The sequence below is a fragment of the Lichenostomus cassidix genome, chromosome 6, assembly GCF_008360975.1.
Source record: "Lichenostomus cassidix isolate B80296 chromosome 6, HeHo_3.0, whole genome shotgun sequence".
NCBI lineage: Eukaryota > Metazoa > Chordata > Aves > Passeriformes > Meliphagidae > Lichenostomus > Lichenostomus cassidix.
In genome coordinates, this window is record NC_139487.1 from 30924519 (window position 1) to 30943167 (window position 18649).

Below are 18649 nucleotides of genomic sequence, written 5' to 3' on the forward strand. Positions count from 1 at the left end.
GTTGGTTTCTTGTTTTTCACAAGAGGGAGAATTTCCCAGCCAGGTAACAAATGTTGGAAAAGATGGAATATGAGCTGCATACAAAGAAATTACTAAGATGTTACACTGTGTGAGAAAGCTGTAAAAACAGTGCTAAGGAAGAAAGACTGATTTTAACTGTACTGACCTTTTTTTGCATTGTATCAATACAAACTGCCAGCAGAGAAACTGGATGTTATATAATTTATTAAACTGACTGCATTTTCCTGCTTTTTCTAGTTGTACTCTCCATTTAATGCACTGGAAGCTGCCCTCCACTTGAAGAACTCTGCATGCTGCAAGCATCTGTACACATCAACCAACAAAGGTTTTCATTCAAGTCTTTTATTATAGCTTGAATTTTTTCACTGCATTTAAAAATCTAAAAAAAATAAATATTTGTTTCACAGCTGCAAGTCACATATGCATTAACACCACAAAATCTGGAATTTAACCAGAGAAGGAAAAGTCAAATCCAAAAGTGTCCAGCTAAGCACAATCGTCTCAGGGCAATTATACTAAAAATAAAATCTTAAGAAAAGGGGAGAGGGGCGTTAAAGGTTATTTCAAATGCATTTATCTGGAAAAAAGTGAAAATTCTATTAGAAACCATAAACTACGCTTTCAGCATTTAAAAATAAACGTTTAACCTCTTGACAGCAACAATTGGCTGGTGCATCTTTTTCTTTTAAGCTGTATTCTTGACACGACTGCGGAGGTTTCAAATGATAAATTAACCTCTTTTATAATTGTGTCCACTTAATTACAGAATCAGTCCTTAAAAATAAAACAGTGTCTTAATTCAGCTTGTCCATCCACATATTAAAAATGCCATTGGATGCGGTTTTGTATCGGCACTAAGTGACTGCTTCATGGATTGTACATTGTGAAGATGAATGTCTCTTAAACAATCACTTTCATTATTAAGGTTCTTAAAACAAACCAGAAAAATAGATATCTTCAGAAATCAGAGTAGTCACTTTTCTTGTTAAAAGCCATAAAATAAGCTCATATTCAATTACAAGCAATAGAAACCATACTGCTATTGGAACAGAACTATTTTATCACAAAAGTTTATTATTTACAAAATGAAAAGTTACCAAGTGAATTTATCAGGGAAAAAGTTAAATGTTCTTACTAAGTGATTTGAAAAACTGAAGCAAGTCTCTCATGCACTCACACGCCAAATTGTTTGCATAAGGTGAAATGTTAATTCTTGTTAGTGAAACTTGACTCCCATTCACAATACTCTCGTTTTTATTGTAAGATGGCAAAATCCACATGGCTCTGTACAAGAAGGTATGCATTAAGACAGTTCCTCAGTTTTGGAAATGTATTTTTGGCTCCCATGAATATCCGTACGGCTGAACATTTTTTTGCAAATAATCAGTTATATTATCAACTGCATCACTTAATCCACTGAATTTACCACCACAAGAAAGACACAAAAACTCAATGATCCCACGTTACACAGAACTTTCATTTTCAAGTTATACTAAACTGAAGCCTTCATAGTGGTCTATAGCCTGAATCAACTTAGATTTTAGGGTTTCTTTATCTGTGTATTTTGGAAGATCAAGAAGATTAAAGCAAGTGTGAGCTACTGGCAGATAATCTTCTCCTCCTCCTGTTGGCTGGATGACCAGTTTAAGACACTTCATTCCAAGAATTGGAATACGATCACTGCCTGTCAGAAACACTGTCAAGAAGAAAAAAAACCTTGTAACTAGTTGACTACTAACATTGTCTATGTCACATATGCAGTTCTAATCATTGCTGGCCTTTATTAGTCATTCCAGCAAGGGCGAGCTTTTCACGAAGTTGTGAAGTTTGGAAAACAGGGAATAATGACTTAACCACATCTCTACCTTACACATGTGAACTTATAACAACACAACAAGTGATACATAAAGAAAAGTATTTCATTTTAGCATATGAAAACTAACAGACCCCAAAAATACTAAAAATCTTTTCATGCAACAGAACTTCTAATTCAAAATCCATTGGCTGTATCTTTACTGAGCATTTCCAAGTTATCTTGTAAACACAGAATTAGTTCATTCAATACGTAATTTATCTGAATTGGAAACTAATCTATGATCTATTCTCAGCAAAACCTTATTCACAGCAAGCTTTGATTACTCTGTTATCTGTGCATTTCCACTTAGATCACTACCTTGACATATTTACAATCAGTTACAACTCTAAATTTCCACCTCTGTGCAGTGAAAAACCAGGAGGATGTGAACTTTATGTCAAAGAGCAGGAAAAAATATCCTAGTCACCAGATAAATGACACCAGCAGTTTAGGATGGTGTTTTGGGGTTTCTTTTCTTTAATGCTGCTCTGAGCTACTGTGATCTGTAACTACTCATCACCCAGAATTACTCAGGATAACCCCAAGAAAATCAGAGACAAGCTCATAATCAGTTTCTTCTACCATGATTTTTTCCCCAAATAGTTAATCACATCATTACAGACAAATACTTACTCTGCCCTCTTATAGCAAGAGCCTGAAATTCCAGTAATCCTGTTCAGTTAGAAACTTCTGTGAAATAATTTCAAATACTTACACAAAAACTGTTTTTTCTTCTCCAGAGACAACTCATGAAAAACCTCCCAGAATATTTTAATTGTAGGATGGTCTGCCCAGTATTCTCCTTTGTATTCTGTATTCTAAAATGAGCAGGAAATGGGGTTATTGCTCACTCACAGCACAGTAGGATAAGCTGACACTGAAGCAGAATGAATGCAGTTTGTGTAAAGGGGCACAGCAAGTGACACACTACTACTGCTTTCCTTACTCCATTTCCTTCAGCTGCTCAGTCTGAATTCAGCTATAGGGACAGATGCCTCTACTGCAAAGCATTTTCAATCCCAACACAGACCAAGACTCACTGAGCTCTGGCAACCAAGAATATTTACTTTTAATAACTGTGTGCAATCTCTTCACTTTCCCATGTCTAATATAAAAGATTGTATACAGCTGCCTCTGGGTTCTGTGGATTTTCCTTCTTCTCTAAGTCTGATTTCCTTCACAAGATAGACGAAGTTAAAGCAGGAAGGCAAATAGAACTTTAGGGTCCTCATTCACTGATGTTTTAAGATGACAAATAACAGGAATCCTGTCAATTAAAACAGGGCTCAAGAGGACACCTAGTTGCTTTTCCACCCTGAAATTAAAACTATATGAAAACAACAGCTAACTATTGTTCTTACCTTCTCCAGCTCTTTCCAGTCATAATTTGTGTTCCCAATCACCATTGCCTGCAACTCACTGGGTTGGAAAAGCTGAAGAACTTTACCTCCACATACTTTGTGGAAGCCTTCATGGAATGCACTGTATAAGGAAGCCACAGATCTATTGAAGATGTAATCTACATATGCATCTACAAAATCTTGCCTGTACAAAGGAGAAAGAAAGAATTATGTTGCGAAATAAAGGGGAAGCAGCACCTGTCATCCTTCTACCAATAAACCAGTGGCCATTTCTGTATAGAACAGAGGATAGAAAATGAAGCAAAAAGGAGCCTAATATATATTCTCTGCTTTATGTTACAGCCACAATGAAGATAAAATGGCACATGAATGTATTTCCCCACCACCCCCCCCCAACGCAGAGTCTCCAATGTGCAACAGAAAGCAGGAACATTTAGTGTTGTTTGTTTCAAATACTACAAGCATCTCCCTTATTTGTGTGTGCATTGCAGTGAACTGGACTCAGTGGCACCAAGCTGAAAGGCCTGAATTCCAGGGAGTGTCGTGACAGCCACTAATCAAACTCACTTTTCTGTTTTTTTTTAAATTAAAAAGATTACCATATTTGCACTAAAAATGCAAATCAACTTCAAATGGACATTTGAGTCTTGCACAGTAAAAAGACTATTGCCAAGGGATGCAGAGAAACAGATGGCTTGTTATCTGTGCTTTGGTACAAGGAGTTCTCATTTCTTGCTGGAAACATCTTCTGCAGCATTTAGGGGAGAACTAAAATTCCCTGCTGTGATACAACATTTATGATGATCAATGCCAGTGAACACTGTTTAGCTCCTACACTGGCAGTGACTTCAGCTGTACATTTATCTATCCTACCTGCACACATTCCCTTGTGCAAAGAGAGAATTCATTTGGACACCACCCAGTCTTTGAATAACATTACCAGTAATTTAAAGAACCATATAAACACATTTGCACAACACATTTATTAAAGCTGTTGAACTGAAAATGCTGGAGATGACCAAAGTGGTGAACCACAGTCCTCCCCTTCAGCACTCCATGAGATCTCCATCTTATCCATGCTGAGTCATTACAGAGGGGCAGGTAACTTGTGTAACACTAACACTGCAAGGCTGCTCCAGGGGGAAGTCATAGTGATAACTATTATACTCTGTGTTAATAATTGTTAAAATTAATTGAAGCATCATGGAATATTTAGATCCTGAAAAAGGAATTCTTCATTGTTGCAAGACAATTGTGGTAACAATGCAGCAGGCATTCCATAGGCACCTTGAAACTTTTCCCATAATTCAACTCCAATTTTCCAGTCACTTGGTGACAGAACATCAAACCTACACCAGAGAACTGCAAAGCTACAGTGTTTTATGTGTGCATTCAGTTCTCATGGAGTGTGCTCTTTCCATTCAATTCTCCCTTTACCCTGGGAGAAGTACAAGCACAGAGAATTCATAAAGATTAAAGAACAGACTAGAAAACGGTAGTATTCTGCAAAAAGGGACAAAAGCACCAGCAGATGTGGTCTGCCCATCCTCCAGGAGCAGAAAGGGAACAAAGGGTGGGAGAGACTACTTTTATAAACGCAAGTTACAGAATCCTTGACCAAGGAAAAAAATCCCACCCATCACACCTTCTTCTGACAATAACACTGCATTAATTTATCTAATGTTATATGCTCTTCAAAGGGAAGACTGCACTGAAACAATATCCATGTATGAATGAATAGTTGCAATAATTGCACTTAGGTCAAAGTACTCATCATTATTCACTGAATTTCAACTACATGTAGCTTCCTGCAAAACCACAAACATTTTCAATCTTATAAAACGGCTTTGATATGGGTTGGAGGAGAGCTCTGAAGATCTAGTCCAACCTCCTGCCATGGGCAGTGACATCTTCAACCAGACCAGGCTGCTCCAAGCCTTGTCCAAGTTAGCCTTGAGCACTCCCAGGGCTGGGGCAGCCACAGCTCCTCTGGGCAGCCTGTGCCAGTGCCAGTACAAGACAACAGCTATTTTGACAACACACAGGAGTAGAGCTTGGGACAACAGCCAAAGTAGTTTTGCCTCCAACAGCAGTGTCAGAGCTTGGCAAAGGGTGGTTACAGCAGCCCAATAATAGTCCCAAAGCAGACAGCAACACTCAGCTGCCCTATAACCCACAGAACTCACCTATTTTGTTTGACTACAGGAATGTCAGCACCTTTAGGAACAAGCTCCTTGATTTCCGTTGTACCAAAATTTTCCACAGTGATCTATTTCAAACAAACAAAAATAGTATAATTTTATACCACTTATACATTTTTTACTGCATAAAGGACTTCTTCCCACCACTTAGTTAACAGCAACACGAATGGCAGACAGAAGCTAAAACTCATGGGAATCAGCTGCTGATGCTTTTGTTCTAACACTCCATCAGAGGCAATTAAAATAGATGGCATGAGCTTGGTAAGACATACTTCAGACACTATATAAAACTTACAGTAAAATTAAGACAAAATGCTTCTTCTATGTCATCCTCTGGATAGTCCAGTAGCTGTTGCATTCCCCTGCAAAATAAGTTACAAAGTACTTGCACCAGGGGAAAGAAAGATGAATTTATTTTCCTGAAGTGTTCTTTATGCTTTGATAATTCAAGTTTTAAAAATATCTTTTTACTGTTATTTCGTCTATTAGCTTCTTGACTTCCACCTTGTGTGTTGCTGGGAAATCTCAAGCAATCATTTTACTATTACTTGTAGTGCTATTTCCTTTTGGTTACTCCATGGGGTGAAGACAGAACAATCCTATCTTAAGACTTCAGCTGATGGATTCCCAAAGCAGAAGCAGTAAATACTTAAAAACTATCAACTCGCTCTGCCATTAACATCTTTGACTTCTTCTTGAATCTGTGAACACTTTGGCATCTACAACACTGAAGCAATCAAATATTCTTTTCTGCTCATTTGAACCTACCAGTTAGTCCTATTCAAAATCCTAGTCAAAAAGAAATATTTAGCATGCTCCTGAAATAAGTAAAAATATTTTCTTGATGGATTTAAGTCATTTGGAACCGAAACTATGTTCGTACTTAGGCTTATAAAATTAATGGCTAAAACTCAAAGAGTTTGAATTTCAAATATTTTTCCCCTGAAATTCTTGTAGCTTTGTAAAACAGAAGGCACAAACACTAACACCAAGCATTGAGAAGCAGGTGCTTAACAACAGTATGTGTCAAATGTAACAAATGACATGATGGCTGCAAGTTACTCTGAGCTGTTCAGCCAGTTAGTGTGGAAAAGAAATGTTATGTTCTTTAAGGAAAATGTTGACTTAAAAATTAATTTCTAACACCACCCATTTTTCTTTCTTGCTTACCTGCCAACATCAGGCATCAATTCTTTTAAGTCATCCAGGGATGGTTTCTTATTCAATAGCTTTTTGTACAAAGCCAGAGGAAAATGAAGGTCTACAATAGTAAAATTATATATTGCTAGCCCACAGACAACACCAATCAAATGAAACAAGTCACTGTCTTCAAAGGTCTAAGAATAGAAAACAGACAAGATGGTTTAAAATAAAGAAGTTATTTTAATCTTGCAGAGTCCAGCAAGAAGTGTACAGTGCAGTATAATCTGAGTGAATTTAATTTATATTTTCTTTAAATATGTATGTATCTGTAAGTACCAAGGAAAACAGGATAAAGTTTAACCAGCTGAGACTGAAATCCAAGGGAACAGAATCCTTTCTACTTAAAAAGGCTGAGCTGCAACATATTCTGTGTTACAGGGGACACATACTGCATTAAGATTCTGGTTACATCAGTGATTTCCTATTGCACTATTCAGTAACTCAATATATCAATTTTTTAAAAATTATTTTTGGGAGAAAGAGGGAAGAGCTCACTATTGACCCCTTTGGAATTAATTACCAAGGCTTAAAACACACCTGTGGAAATGTAAACATTGAGGTGTTTGGGATGCAGCTGCCCCAGTCAGTGTCCTCTGAAGGAGGACTGAGAAGTCAGGGATCAAACCTTCCAAGAAAATACAACTCCATGACCACCTATCACCCATAAATGCAACTGAACACAGCAAGACCTGGTCAACAGGCCACTTCAAGAATTTGTCTCTGCCAAATTGATTTATTGATTCTGCCCTTGGTATCAGTTTATTCTGGCTGGTAATTCTTCCTAAAAAACCTGTCTGGCTTGGGGACAACCAGGAAGCAGCAAACAAGGAACAGGGAAAGCAAAAGGGAAACAGCAGGGAATGGGGAAAGTTTTGATCTAACAATGACAAAAATAAACTTTTTTTGAGAATCCTTTCTTCAGCTTCTACTCTTGAAATAAAACAACCACAAACTACTGTGTGCATACATTATTAATACAAATATTGTAAGTTAAAATGAAATCAATATAGACCACACCATACCTTATCAGAGAACCAGATCAGCCTGGACTCCTCATAATACCTGAACATGCCATATTTGGGATCTAGCAACTCCCTCATGATGAGCAAAAAAAATTCTTTGCGAACACCTCCAGCATCAACAGCTTCCTCCCCTACAAAAATAACCTGAAACACACAACTCCGTGAGTACTGAACTGCAAACAGATTGTAAAGAAAGGTTTGTCCAAAAACCATTCTCAATCACTTTGAGCAGTATGAACTTGTAGTACCTTGAGTGGCTTCTTGTAGTCTACATTCTTTGTTTTCCTCAGGACCTCCACAGCATCCCCTACAATGTTGTCCCTCCGGACCATTAATATCAGGCATGGATTGACAGATTCAAATACTGGCAGAAAGAGAGAAGACAAATTCTGCCTGTGGGCCTGATCGACAGCCATCTGGAGAAAAACAAGGTGAGAGTGTCAGCAGCTAATAAAAATCCTTGTCAATATTAATTGTCCATCAGTCTTATCTGGAAAAATTCAGATGGGAATAGCCATTACAAGAGCTACTGAATTTGCCCAAGTTTTTTTTGTATTCATCTCAGGAAGTACTTGATTTCAGGAAATATTTTTCCTTCACCCACTGCGCTCACCAATGCTAATGTTCAGGGAAGCATTAGAACACATGTTGTGATATTCCAGTCAAAATACCTTGGATAACAAAAGGAAGAAAAAAAATCCTGCATTTCATCTAATGAAGAGTAAGCTGTTTAATGTAAATCTGGCATGAAAGCAAACATACATTCAAAACTAATTCACAGCATGAAAAGCAATTTATTTAACTTGTATGATAACTCCTGTATAAAAATTGTTTGAAAAACAAAATGCTGTTGCAAATTTTCTGAATGTGGCAGAAACCTCTTGAGAGTCTATACATCTTAATACTATTTAATATTGGTAATAGAAATATTTAATGTAAACATTTCCCTGAATCCATCAAATATCAGTATATATATTTTTAAAGGCATATAAAACTACATTTATTACTAATTGCACGAGCAAGGTAGTATTTTCCTACATGAGCCTGACTTCCATCTTCTGTTTATTTTCAGACTCAGATCAATGACTCAGGTAATATGCCAAGTCTGCTCTTATGGGAGATGGGGTTGTTCTTTGGTTGTGGATGGTGCTTGGGATTTTTTTGTTTGTCTGTCAGGGTTGTGGGTTTGGGTTTTTTTATTGCTGTTTGTTTGGGGTTTTTTTACCTGTACTATGGGTTGTTAACACATAAAAAAGCCATCTCATTACTGAAAGGAGAAGTTCCTTGGAATTGTATGCAATTACAAAACAATCTGATTTCAATGTGATCCCAAACCCACCACCCTCTATCATGCACATATCCTGAGATTAAAACTAGATCTTTCATTTTTATGGAGGAGAGATTACAGAGTTAAAGAAACAAAAAACAAAAAGCCCAACCAGCTAAACCAATACACCACCAGAAATCCCCCAAAATCCCCAACTCATGGAAAAGAAAATTCACAGCATTAAAAACTGAGACTCCTACCTGCATTTGTATGATTGCATCTGTTTGCAAGAGAGTTGTCTTTGCCTGAGCATCAAATACAAACGGGTATGTGCAAATTATTACAGGAATATCTGTTAACTGGAATGAAAAGAACCATATCATAGTTTAGATTATTTAAAAGTCACAGTCATGGTTAAAGAAGCCTTTGCAATAGCACTCATTTAATACATCTATTTTATTGGAAAGAGAACTCAATCTTGACTTATTACCAATGCAGGACCAAAGCATCTTAGGAACATTAACTAAATTTTTAATTGTTTAGTACTTCAGCAAAAAAAAAAAAAAAAGTATCAACAAAACCCAATCAAGCCAAACCAAACCAAGCCAGACACAAACAACACTCTCACCTAACACATTTTAATTTCAGAACTGTTATTGCAGCTAGTGGTTATAAAAGGAGCACCTTTTTCCAACTGCTGCTCCAAATTTGCAATACAATTACATATTTTTGCACCACAAAGGCTTTTTTCAGATTACAGCCATAGCTAATTTAAAGCTTGACTCCCAATAGAACACAGCAGACAACCTTTGACATTCACATTTCTGATTTCCTTACATTCTGCAAAGGAAATCAGATTGCAACCAATCTTACCTCAGTTAATCCATGGTTGACATCCTATGACAGCATTTGCACAAAGGTAGCAACAATTAAGATGAAAAAGCAGCATTAGTGTCTGCATTAGTTATTCACCTCTGATGTAGAATTTTAAAAATATTTATTTACTGCTTCCCCCCAAGAGAAGGTTTACTGAGAAATAAGTATTAACTATAAACATTTTAATTCATCTATTAAATACAAGCTTCTCTTTCAACACCCTGTTTATAAGTCTTTAAAAATAAGGCCATTCAAGTATCATGTTTGCTTGGATGTAAAAAATTAAATATTTTAAATGTTTACTTCCACACATTAATTAATGACATCTGATGGTACTGTTGCAAAAAAATAAATTATGGGTGGCTAGAGAAAACTTATTAACTTACTCAATATTCTTTGAAAGCTTAAGTCAAGGAACTGTGGCAAAAACCTATCCAACTCACTAATTCTCTGCACAGTCATTAATTTACTCCCACTTATCACTCCTCTGTTTACGGATCCAGGAATTAATTATCTCAGTCGTGGTTGCTACACTCAGAGTGGAAAACTACATTAGTTATCTGTCCCTGTAACTCCCTACTGTGCTTCCTGACTCACTGCCCAAGACAGCTGCAGCTTGCTCACTGACTGGACCTGTGTTATACAGCAATTCAGATTATTCTGGATGTTTTCCTTTCATGGATTATTACATTCCTAACTTTTTTGACATGGCAAGTGTCCAGTGACAGCATTCTAAATCACTTTCAAACTGTCAGATTCAAATATTGAGCAGTGTGAGTCCTAAGAATGACAGCCTAGAACAAACACACCTTCTTGACAATTCTTCCTAGGCCAGTACCTGACAGGAGTCTGCTCAGCACTGGTCATCTGTGAAGGTATTTTTATGAATAAAAAAGTGCCCATTTTTCAGAGAATCTATGGATTTCTTTAAAAGGATAAAACAAACACAAAACATGGGAAGAAAACACCCACAAAAACCCAAAGAAAAATCAACTCAACTTACCATTCCCAATACCTGCTGCTGGAACCAGTTGGCATAGTCATTTCTGATATCTATCAAATCTTGTATCTCATGAATGTAAAATCTGTCATACTGTATAACTTGTCCTCTTTCATTTACCTAAAGAAGTGCAATTTATTTTTTTTATTAGCTTTCAAAGGGATATTTTCCATGTTTTTCAAGCATTTGATAGGTCAGCCACAGATACCCAGCTACTAAAAAAATTCTAGAAAAACAACAGTGCCTACAAGAAAGCAAAAAACAACGTTAAAGGCATGGATACATGGATTATTCAAAATCCCATCAAAGATTCAAGGAAAATACAATTAACTGTGCATACAGTATTGCGTAACAGTGTTGCCACTTAGAAACACCATATGATCTCCCAGGAACAGTGATAACATACATATTCATGTATACAATGGAATAAATACTTGTTCCTGTATTTGCACAGGTGTAAGAACTATGGTTCAACAACTCTAGTCTTAGTTATAGCATGAACACTATTACCTGTGAGCAGAGGAACAGTTTCCATTTAAAAACATTACGCTTAAAAAAAAGAGAGATGTGGAAAAGTAACTTTTATATGAAGGCTTGTCTCTACAGTATCATTTGAATCCAGAAGCATCCACATTTTCCTAACACACACTTCTTTTTCCCAAGGACTGCTAAGCACTGCTAACTGTCAAAGCAGCAAGATAGTTAAAAAGACTCTGCCTTTATAACCAGATAATCTAAGCCTACTTTTCACAAATACCTCCCACACCCCCCTCCAAATCATCAGATAGTCAATCCATGAAATATCCCAGATCTGTCAACCCATTTTCCCCTTTCACTTTAGTCCACACCCTCACAGATGCAAATGACTGGGTCACTCTGTGTTCCCAAAAAATAGTCAATTGCATCATCATGTCAGATTGGAATCCAGAATCCCACTGATTCATAGGTCCAGATGGAACAACTACAGATATTTCTGGAGATGCAATTCTGATCTTTAAAACTTAGCTTATACCAACTACCAAGCACTGAGATGCTGACAAAGCCCAACAGCCAAGGAACTACTTAGAAATGATATAAACATACTCTGTGCAGGATTTCCAGCACTCTGAAGGCTGTGTGTAGGAAATTGGTAAGGATTCTTCTGTCAGAAGGTGGAAGGCCCATCTTGCACAACTTCAAAAGGTGCACTACGACATCTTTGTAGAGTTCCACTATCTTGAGGAACAAGGGAGGTTCAAGTATAGACCACCAATTTTCTGTCAACACACGGTGAACATAAATTCAGTATTTGCCACTGCAACGCTATGTTGTTATTCTTTTAACTAAGAAACACGTTTGGCTAGAAAGTATAATCATCAGTTACAAAGACTCTGAAACAAAAGTTTTAACACAACAAATGCTCTATTGTTACACATCAAATCTTTAAGTCTCTTGAAATCTTGTTCATCCAGACTAAATGACAGTGTAACAAAGTAACATTTGATAAAACAGATGGCTCAAAACCCGAAACCTTAAGCAAACAGTCGTGAGAGCAATGGAAAACAATGGAAAAGGATTTAGAGTTCAAAAAACTGAATTTGCTTCTTTTCTGCTTACAGCAGAAAAGCTCTCTACTGTCACCAAAATCCACTGAAAAAACACAAGAGACAGGTTACAAGGCAAAAGGTAACTGAGGAAGACAAAAGTACCCCCTCAAAAAGAAACTGATTAAAAGCAAAATATTCTGAAAACTCAATTATTTAAGCTGAATTTCAACTGACAGGAGTCGCAATAAGAAGGTGTAAGGAAGGAAAGTTCAAAAAAACAGAGCTATTCTCAGCTGCATATTTGAAGACCACATCTTGGCACCAGTGAGAAAAGACCAACTGCCTCAGAAGCTCAGAACAGGTGCTGTAGTCACAATCAAGACAATTTAACATCTGCTCTGCAACACTTCTGTAAATTGCTCAGAGCTTGTTAGCTGTCTGACCACATAATTTTCACTTTAAAGTGCAAAGACACATATCAATTACACTGCACTACATGGTTTAATTCCTCCCAAATGGAATCAGTCCAAGAACTACAATACCAGATGAATTCACAGGCATGGCCTGTTAACTCACCCTGAAGCAACAGAATAAGTGTTTTCTTACACCAAGCAATGTTAAGCCTTAACTTTCTCACTGGGGAATTGTACAGAACTGTAAATACACAGCAGGTGCTGCCAAGACCAGGTCTTCACTGATGGAATTTCCGCGCATTTTCAACTGGAAATCCTTAGTTTTAACAGTAAAAATTCAGTTTCTTACCAAGAACTTTCAGAGGAGCTTTTTCTAGGTTCAGAATAGCTGCTCCAAAAGGAATAGCTAACGTTGTGAAATTGTTTTCATCACTCATCAGTGGGCACTCTGGTAAAGTGAGATACAGCCTCAAAGCTTCAACATCTGGTAAGGAGCTGGTCAATTTGGGAATAAGGTTCTTTTCCAAACTAGCTGCCACCTACAGCACATCAGAAAATTCTGTTTATTTTAATGCAATTGAGATTTTAATGCCCACATATATGAAAACTAATCTAGAAAACAAAAATTAAGTACTTCAGTTAAGATTATTATACATTTAGAAAATGACACTATGGTAAATATTAAAATAGAGTATGCTGATGTGTTACCTAATTGTCACAACAAAATACAGTTTCACACATTTGCAGTAGATACATTGAGAAAAGAAATCTATTTATAGGGTTGGACCAAGCATAACACAGTATTTCTGAAGAGCTGTAACAGAGAAAGATCATCCCAAACATAAGGAAAATATGCAGCACAAACCTGTTGTGATATGTGAGTATGCTCAGGCTGTATGAGTTTGTGAAAAAGTAGTCTAGCAGCATTCATATCAACCCCTGAGAATCTAGTGCTGGTTTTGTAATGATCATCATTACTGCAGGAAGAAAAAAAATACAGAAAGACTGAATCCTGTATTCTCAGCAACTCAAGATTTTTTCCCTCTTGAATTTCAGATCTACTGACTAAGGATTTAAAATACATCAGACTTCCATTTTTTATATGACTATGGAAACAACTGGGAAAAAAAATCTCTAACTGGATGAGAATCACGTAAAAAGATTAAGATCTAAAACAGCCCATGCAACAAATTTCCCTTGAATTATAAACAGCCTGTGGCTGACAAATGTAATGAGCTTTGCTGGCTTACATGGCAGCAGCCAAGACAGGCAGGAGCCATTCTGCAGTAGGGCAGCTGCCAAAACACAGGGCGGGAAAAGAGCAGAAGTTCAAACTGTGGGTATCAGAGCACCAGTGAGACAAGGAAACCCTGGGAAGGTGCTCCAGCTGACACAAGGGACACCAGGAAGACAGCCACCACTAATGCTGCCCACAGGAACACTCGTTTAAAACCTGCCCACTTACCTCAATGCCAAAAAGCTCCCATTCAGGCACCCAGCTGAGGAGAACGTTTCATCAATTTCACTGAAATTGGTCACATGAAATGTTACATTTAGTTTTCCCTTTACAAATTAGCATTTGCAATAAAAAAGCCTCTATTTAATCCCTAATAAATTACAGTGTACAAAGGATGGGACTCTGACTCAAATGTGACTAAACAATAAAACCACCATTCAAGACTCAGTATCTAAGACAGCTCAAATCACAGGCAGTCTTGCAACTTAATTGCTTTGCATCCTCTTTTGTTAAAATAGAAGCAATAATCATTGAGCTGTTCTCATATTCCTTTACATGTATTGCTATTTTTCAATGTGCAATTAGATACTTAATTTAACCTTGTATAGTCACCTAAACTGAAGCAGAGATGACTGAGTCTCAAGGATCTAAACTACTCAACAAGCATGACAATGAAAGCACAGCAAGTGCTCTGCACGTCATAAAATCAGTAATTAAAAATAGCTCTGCTATGTATGCCCAAAGCCCCATTAATGCTCAGTTCAGAAGGAGAATTACCAAAGACAACTTCTTTCCTTTACATCACTTACTTAGCTATCTCTACAGGAAGTCTTCCAGATGGGAAACTCAGCAGTCTTTGAATAAACGTTTCATTCACAGTCCAGATCTGCTTCAAAAGGTCAGGATACCTAAAATCATCTGGTGGCACCATGCTCTAAACAAATTTTAAAGGAAGTGTAAAGAGTCAGGCATCCAAAATTGATTTCCACGAAAAGCAGTCCTCTGGTTCAGCTCTCTTCACTGACAATTTGCCCACCCAGACTGGGAAATGCTCTAACAGTTGTGCATTCACTGTGAAAGCAGAGCATACACTAAACCCATCTCCATTAAGTGGTAATACACACACCTTGCCTAATGGCAAACTCCTTAAACATTCCTTGTCTCTGTGATGAACACTAACCAAGCTTTAGATGTGAGCAGCAAGCATCTCTCCAGCCACTATGAGCCATTTAGCTCACTGCCAAGCTGTGAGCACACAGAAAAGGAGCCATTCAATTTTTCAGACAGATGTTCTTCCACCCCACTTCCATCAGGCTCCTCTGAGAATGAATCATGCTTCTGAGAACATGCACTGCTGCATCAGAGGAGCTGCATTTGGAAGTGCTGCTCATATAAAACGAATTCCACTAAGAGTTGTAATAGTAAAGAGGAGGAGAATCAAGATCATTGTTTTGAGTAGGAGCATTGGTTCAAAAAGAGATAGCAAATAGCACCAAAGATAAGATTAAACTAGCCAGAGATAACATGTTCCTCTTGAGGGTGCCATCTGATAACACAGCTGCCTCAGTATGACAATGACTATCAGCACTTCTGATCCCCTCCTACAGCATCAGGACAAGGAACCCTTTTGCCATTTCCCTCATGTCCAGCCAAAGAAACAACTCAGGGAACTGAGCTGTCCACAAACTGACTTGAGAGAATGGATTTTGGCCAGGCCCCTTTAACTGGCAGGGACACACAATTCCCAGGGGTACAGTATGAACAGAACTTGGGTAGAATTCAATACAAATTACCAAACTAAAGACTACTAAAAGGAATATTTTTGCAGCATCAAAGTTCATCTATTGCTAATACTTTTTGTACAGAGCCACAATAACTGCATTCATAGTCTCCAGTTCACCTCAATTAGTCAGTCAGAAACTACTTCAGTAATTATGAAAATTGCACATAAGAAAGTTTTTAAGGAAATTTTAAAAGGTAAGTTTTGACCCTATATTATGAGCAATTTTCTCATCCACATCTGTTAAGCAAGTTTCTCTCAAATACAGTAATGGTTAAAACTCTATCAGAATTTAGAAAAAAAACCCCAACAAAACAATCCTAGAAAGACTGCTCATCTTATACAACCAAAACAGGCTCTGAGCACAAAACACTGCTGCAAGTCTGACCTGTACTCATTTTTTCTTGACAGACATGTTTCCTCGCTAAAATCCATTTTCCCTTTGTGTCTAAATTAGTTTTCACCCCACATACTCAACTCTTGATGCTTCATTAATCCCCATGGTCTAATATCTGCTGAGCTCTACTAAAACAATCCCATGAATCTTCATCTTGCTTTTATCTCCCACCTCACCCTCCAATAGCATTTCCTTTCCATCACACTTCCACATTGCCATTTTTATTGTAAAGTCCTTCTAGACTTTTTTACGTATTGGAATGTAAATGATCAGTTCTAGGCAAGGCGTGAAGAGCTCAAATATTCAATCAATTCTTCACTCATGACATGAAAAGAAGTGCATTCATCCATCAAGAAAAAAGCTTATGCCAAAAAGTTTCAAGAGCTTCCTAACACTCACTAACTAGATCCAAGTCCCCCACCTGCTACCATGACTTAGTGCCTTTTGTTTCCACACTGCTCCAACAAACTCTACAATATAGTCACATGCACCTTCAACATCAAAATCTTTTTAAATGCATCAGAAAAACTAAAATTCAACTTTGACAAGCTTTGGAACCAAATTATACTTAATTTGTTACCTGTGGGTAAAAGTAGTGTGCAAAACTTTGGTCCCCACCAGAGAAAATTCTCTTTACACAGTAGCACTCCTCACTGCCTGCAATAGGAATAAAAAAACAGGCCACTGTGAAAACGTGAAATTGAAAAATTACTAAAATGCTGCAACCAACACTTCCTTTTGCAGTTACAAAAAGGTTCTCTTGTTGCAGAACCTCACTGATACAATAGTTAAGACCATCTCTCCCTGAGCTAAGTTTTAGCTCTAGTGCTACTAGAGGACCTAACCCAGCAGCACAGGCATGTAATTCCTACAGCAGGAAAACAGCACAGTGGAATCAAACTGTGGAAAAAGCGATTCTAGCCCTTACTTAGTTTAAAACTCAAGAATTTTAAGACACTATAAAGCAACAAGTAAGCAAGAAGTAAATACAGCAGCTGTTGCTTACCTGTGGACACTGGGCACTGAGCACTATAGGGAATCCAGTTGCCTTTCACTGTGAAGGGACTTTTCCTGTTACTGGTGGTCCCTGTACCTAACTGCCCATTACCTCCGAGTCCAAAGGAATAAATTCTTCCAGAAGAAGGGACGAATGCAGTGGTGTGCTGCCTAGGGCAAACAGAATTCAGTAACACAAACCTAAGCATTTTAACACGCTTTGTGCAGGCCTGGCTAGGAATTGTGGCTAACAGGGTGTTAAAGGTCCTGTCATATCCAATGCCCCACTTCTCTGCTGGCAGTGCACTGCCACTGGCAATATTCTATTTATACTCCAACAGGCAATCCTAGATTTTTATGGAAAAGTTCCCGGAATGGAGCTGCCAGCGCTTAGCCCCTATCTGAACTTTGGAGCATACCAGAAATGAATGTCTAGAGACTGCCTGCATCTCCTTTCCCCTCCCATACTGTTCAGCTCTAGATGCCCCCTCTCCTACCACAGACCTGTGAAGAACCAGTTGTGAATTTGCATAAACTATTTTGTACTTTCCCAAACACAGCTGTTCTTCAACAGGAAATGAACTGACAGCAACAAACACCTTCACACTATACTATTGTTCATACTGCCAGTTTAGAAAATCAGAGCCTCTCAAATAGAGAGCATCCTTTTGTTCTTCTATGAATGCTTTGAAAATCCCAAACCATCTCTAAGTATCTTTTGTTAAGGATCATCTTGTCTTCCCTGACCATGAAGGATAAGAAAATTCCCACTTCATATTGCAATAGATAGGAAGTTTTATACAAAACAAGTTATCTGTAGGATTCACAGTGCTAGCACAGAATAGACCTTACCTGCCACAGGTGATCTGTGTGACAACACTTCCCATGAGCTCAAAAACTTTCCTCGGATTTATCTCATGGCTGGTAGAGTTATGACCCAACTGACCATAGCCTCCAGCTCCAAATGTAAAAACCCCACCTTCCTAAACAGATAAATTTGTTACATTAAAATGACTGTTTATCTCAAAACAAGAAACTTCACAGAAACAGGTGTTTAATAAATCTCTTTGATGATTTTGGCATTGCAGGGAAAGGACAGAAAACACACATGGCACAACAGGGTCCTGGGACACAGAAGTTAATTGGAGTTATGAAAATGTGGCCCAGCTATTAAATATTACCTTACTTGTGTTAAATCACACTCATCTAATTTTCTTATTATCATACAACAGCCCTGCCATTAACTTGTGTCATTAATAGATACTAATCCTCATTTTTCCTCTTTTCCAGTTTTCTTGATGAATTTCAACAGTATACAAACCCACACTATTAAAAAGTATACTTTGGCTTGAAACTCTGAATACAAATTTTAAAGTTATTAGCAAATAGCAAGCTGCCCTATTCAGCAGATGATACAGAGCGTGACTGAAATAGCCTCATTATTTGAAACTGCAAGAAATAAGAAAAGTTCAACATTGTTGTAATGCAAGTAAT

The 18649-nt window shown here is 37.6% G+C and overlaps 1 protein-coding gene across 4 annotated transcripts in view; it reads right to left on the reverse strand.

Annotated features, from left to right (window-relative positions):
* Positions 1 to 347: 347 nt before the first annotated feature.
* Positions 348 to 18649, reverse strand: part of HERC4 (HECT and RLD domain containing E3 ubiquitin protein ligase 4) — a 29570-nt gene continuing 11268 nt past the window's right edge. For 2 of the 4 annotated variants that reach the window (XM_085064270.1, XM_085064271.1), the window contains exons 8-26: positions 18008 to 18138; positions 17166 to 17326; positions 16740 to 16816; positions 14792 to 14916; positions 14211 to 14270; positions 13611 to 13722; positions 13095 to 13284; positions 11890 to 12062; positions 10810 to 10926; positions 9804 to 9827; positions 9191 to 9289; positions 7912 to 8079; positions 7664 to 7807; positions 6609 to 6775; positions 5734 to 5800; positions 5424 to 5506; positions 3238 to 3421; positions 2592 to 2694; positions 348 to 1717 (exon numbers count right to left, since the gene is read on the reverse strand). In XM_085064270.1, the coding sequence (XP_084920396.1) occupies positions 1509 to 1717; positions 2592 to 2694; positions 3238 to 3421; positions 5424 to 5506; positions 5734 to 5800; positions 6609 to 6775; positions 7664 to 7807; positions 7912 to 8079; positions 9191 to 9289; positions 9804 to 9827; positions 10810 to 10926; positions 11890 to 12062; positions 13095 to 13284; positions 13611 to 13722; positions 14211 to 14270; positions 14792 to 14916; positions 16740 to 16816; positions 17166 to 17326; positions 18008 to 18138 (2394 nt within the window). In that variant the 3' untranslated portion in view covers positions 348 to 1508. Of the gene's footprint in view, positions 1718 to 2591; positions 2695 to 3237; positions 3422 to 5423; positions 5507 to 5733; positions 5801 to 6608; positions 6776 to 7663; positions 7808 to 7911; positions 8080 to 9190; positions 9290 to 9803; positions 9828 to 10809; positions 10927 to 11889; positions 12063 to 13094; positions 13285 to 13610; positions 13723 to 14210; positions 14271 to 14791; positions 14917 to 16739; positions 16817 to 17165; positions 17327 to 18007; positions 18139 to 18649 lie in introns of those variants that run through there. The other 2 variants (XM_085064272.1, XM_085064273.1) reach the window with 2 other exon arrangements.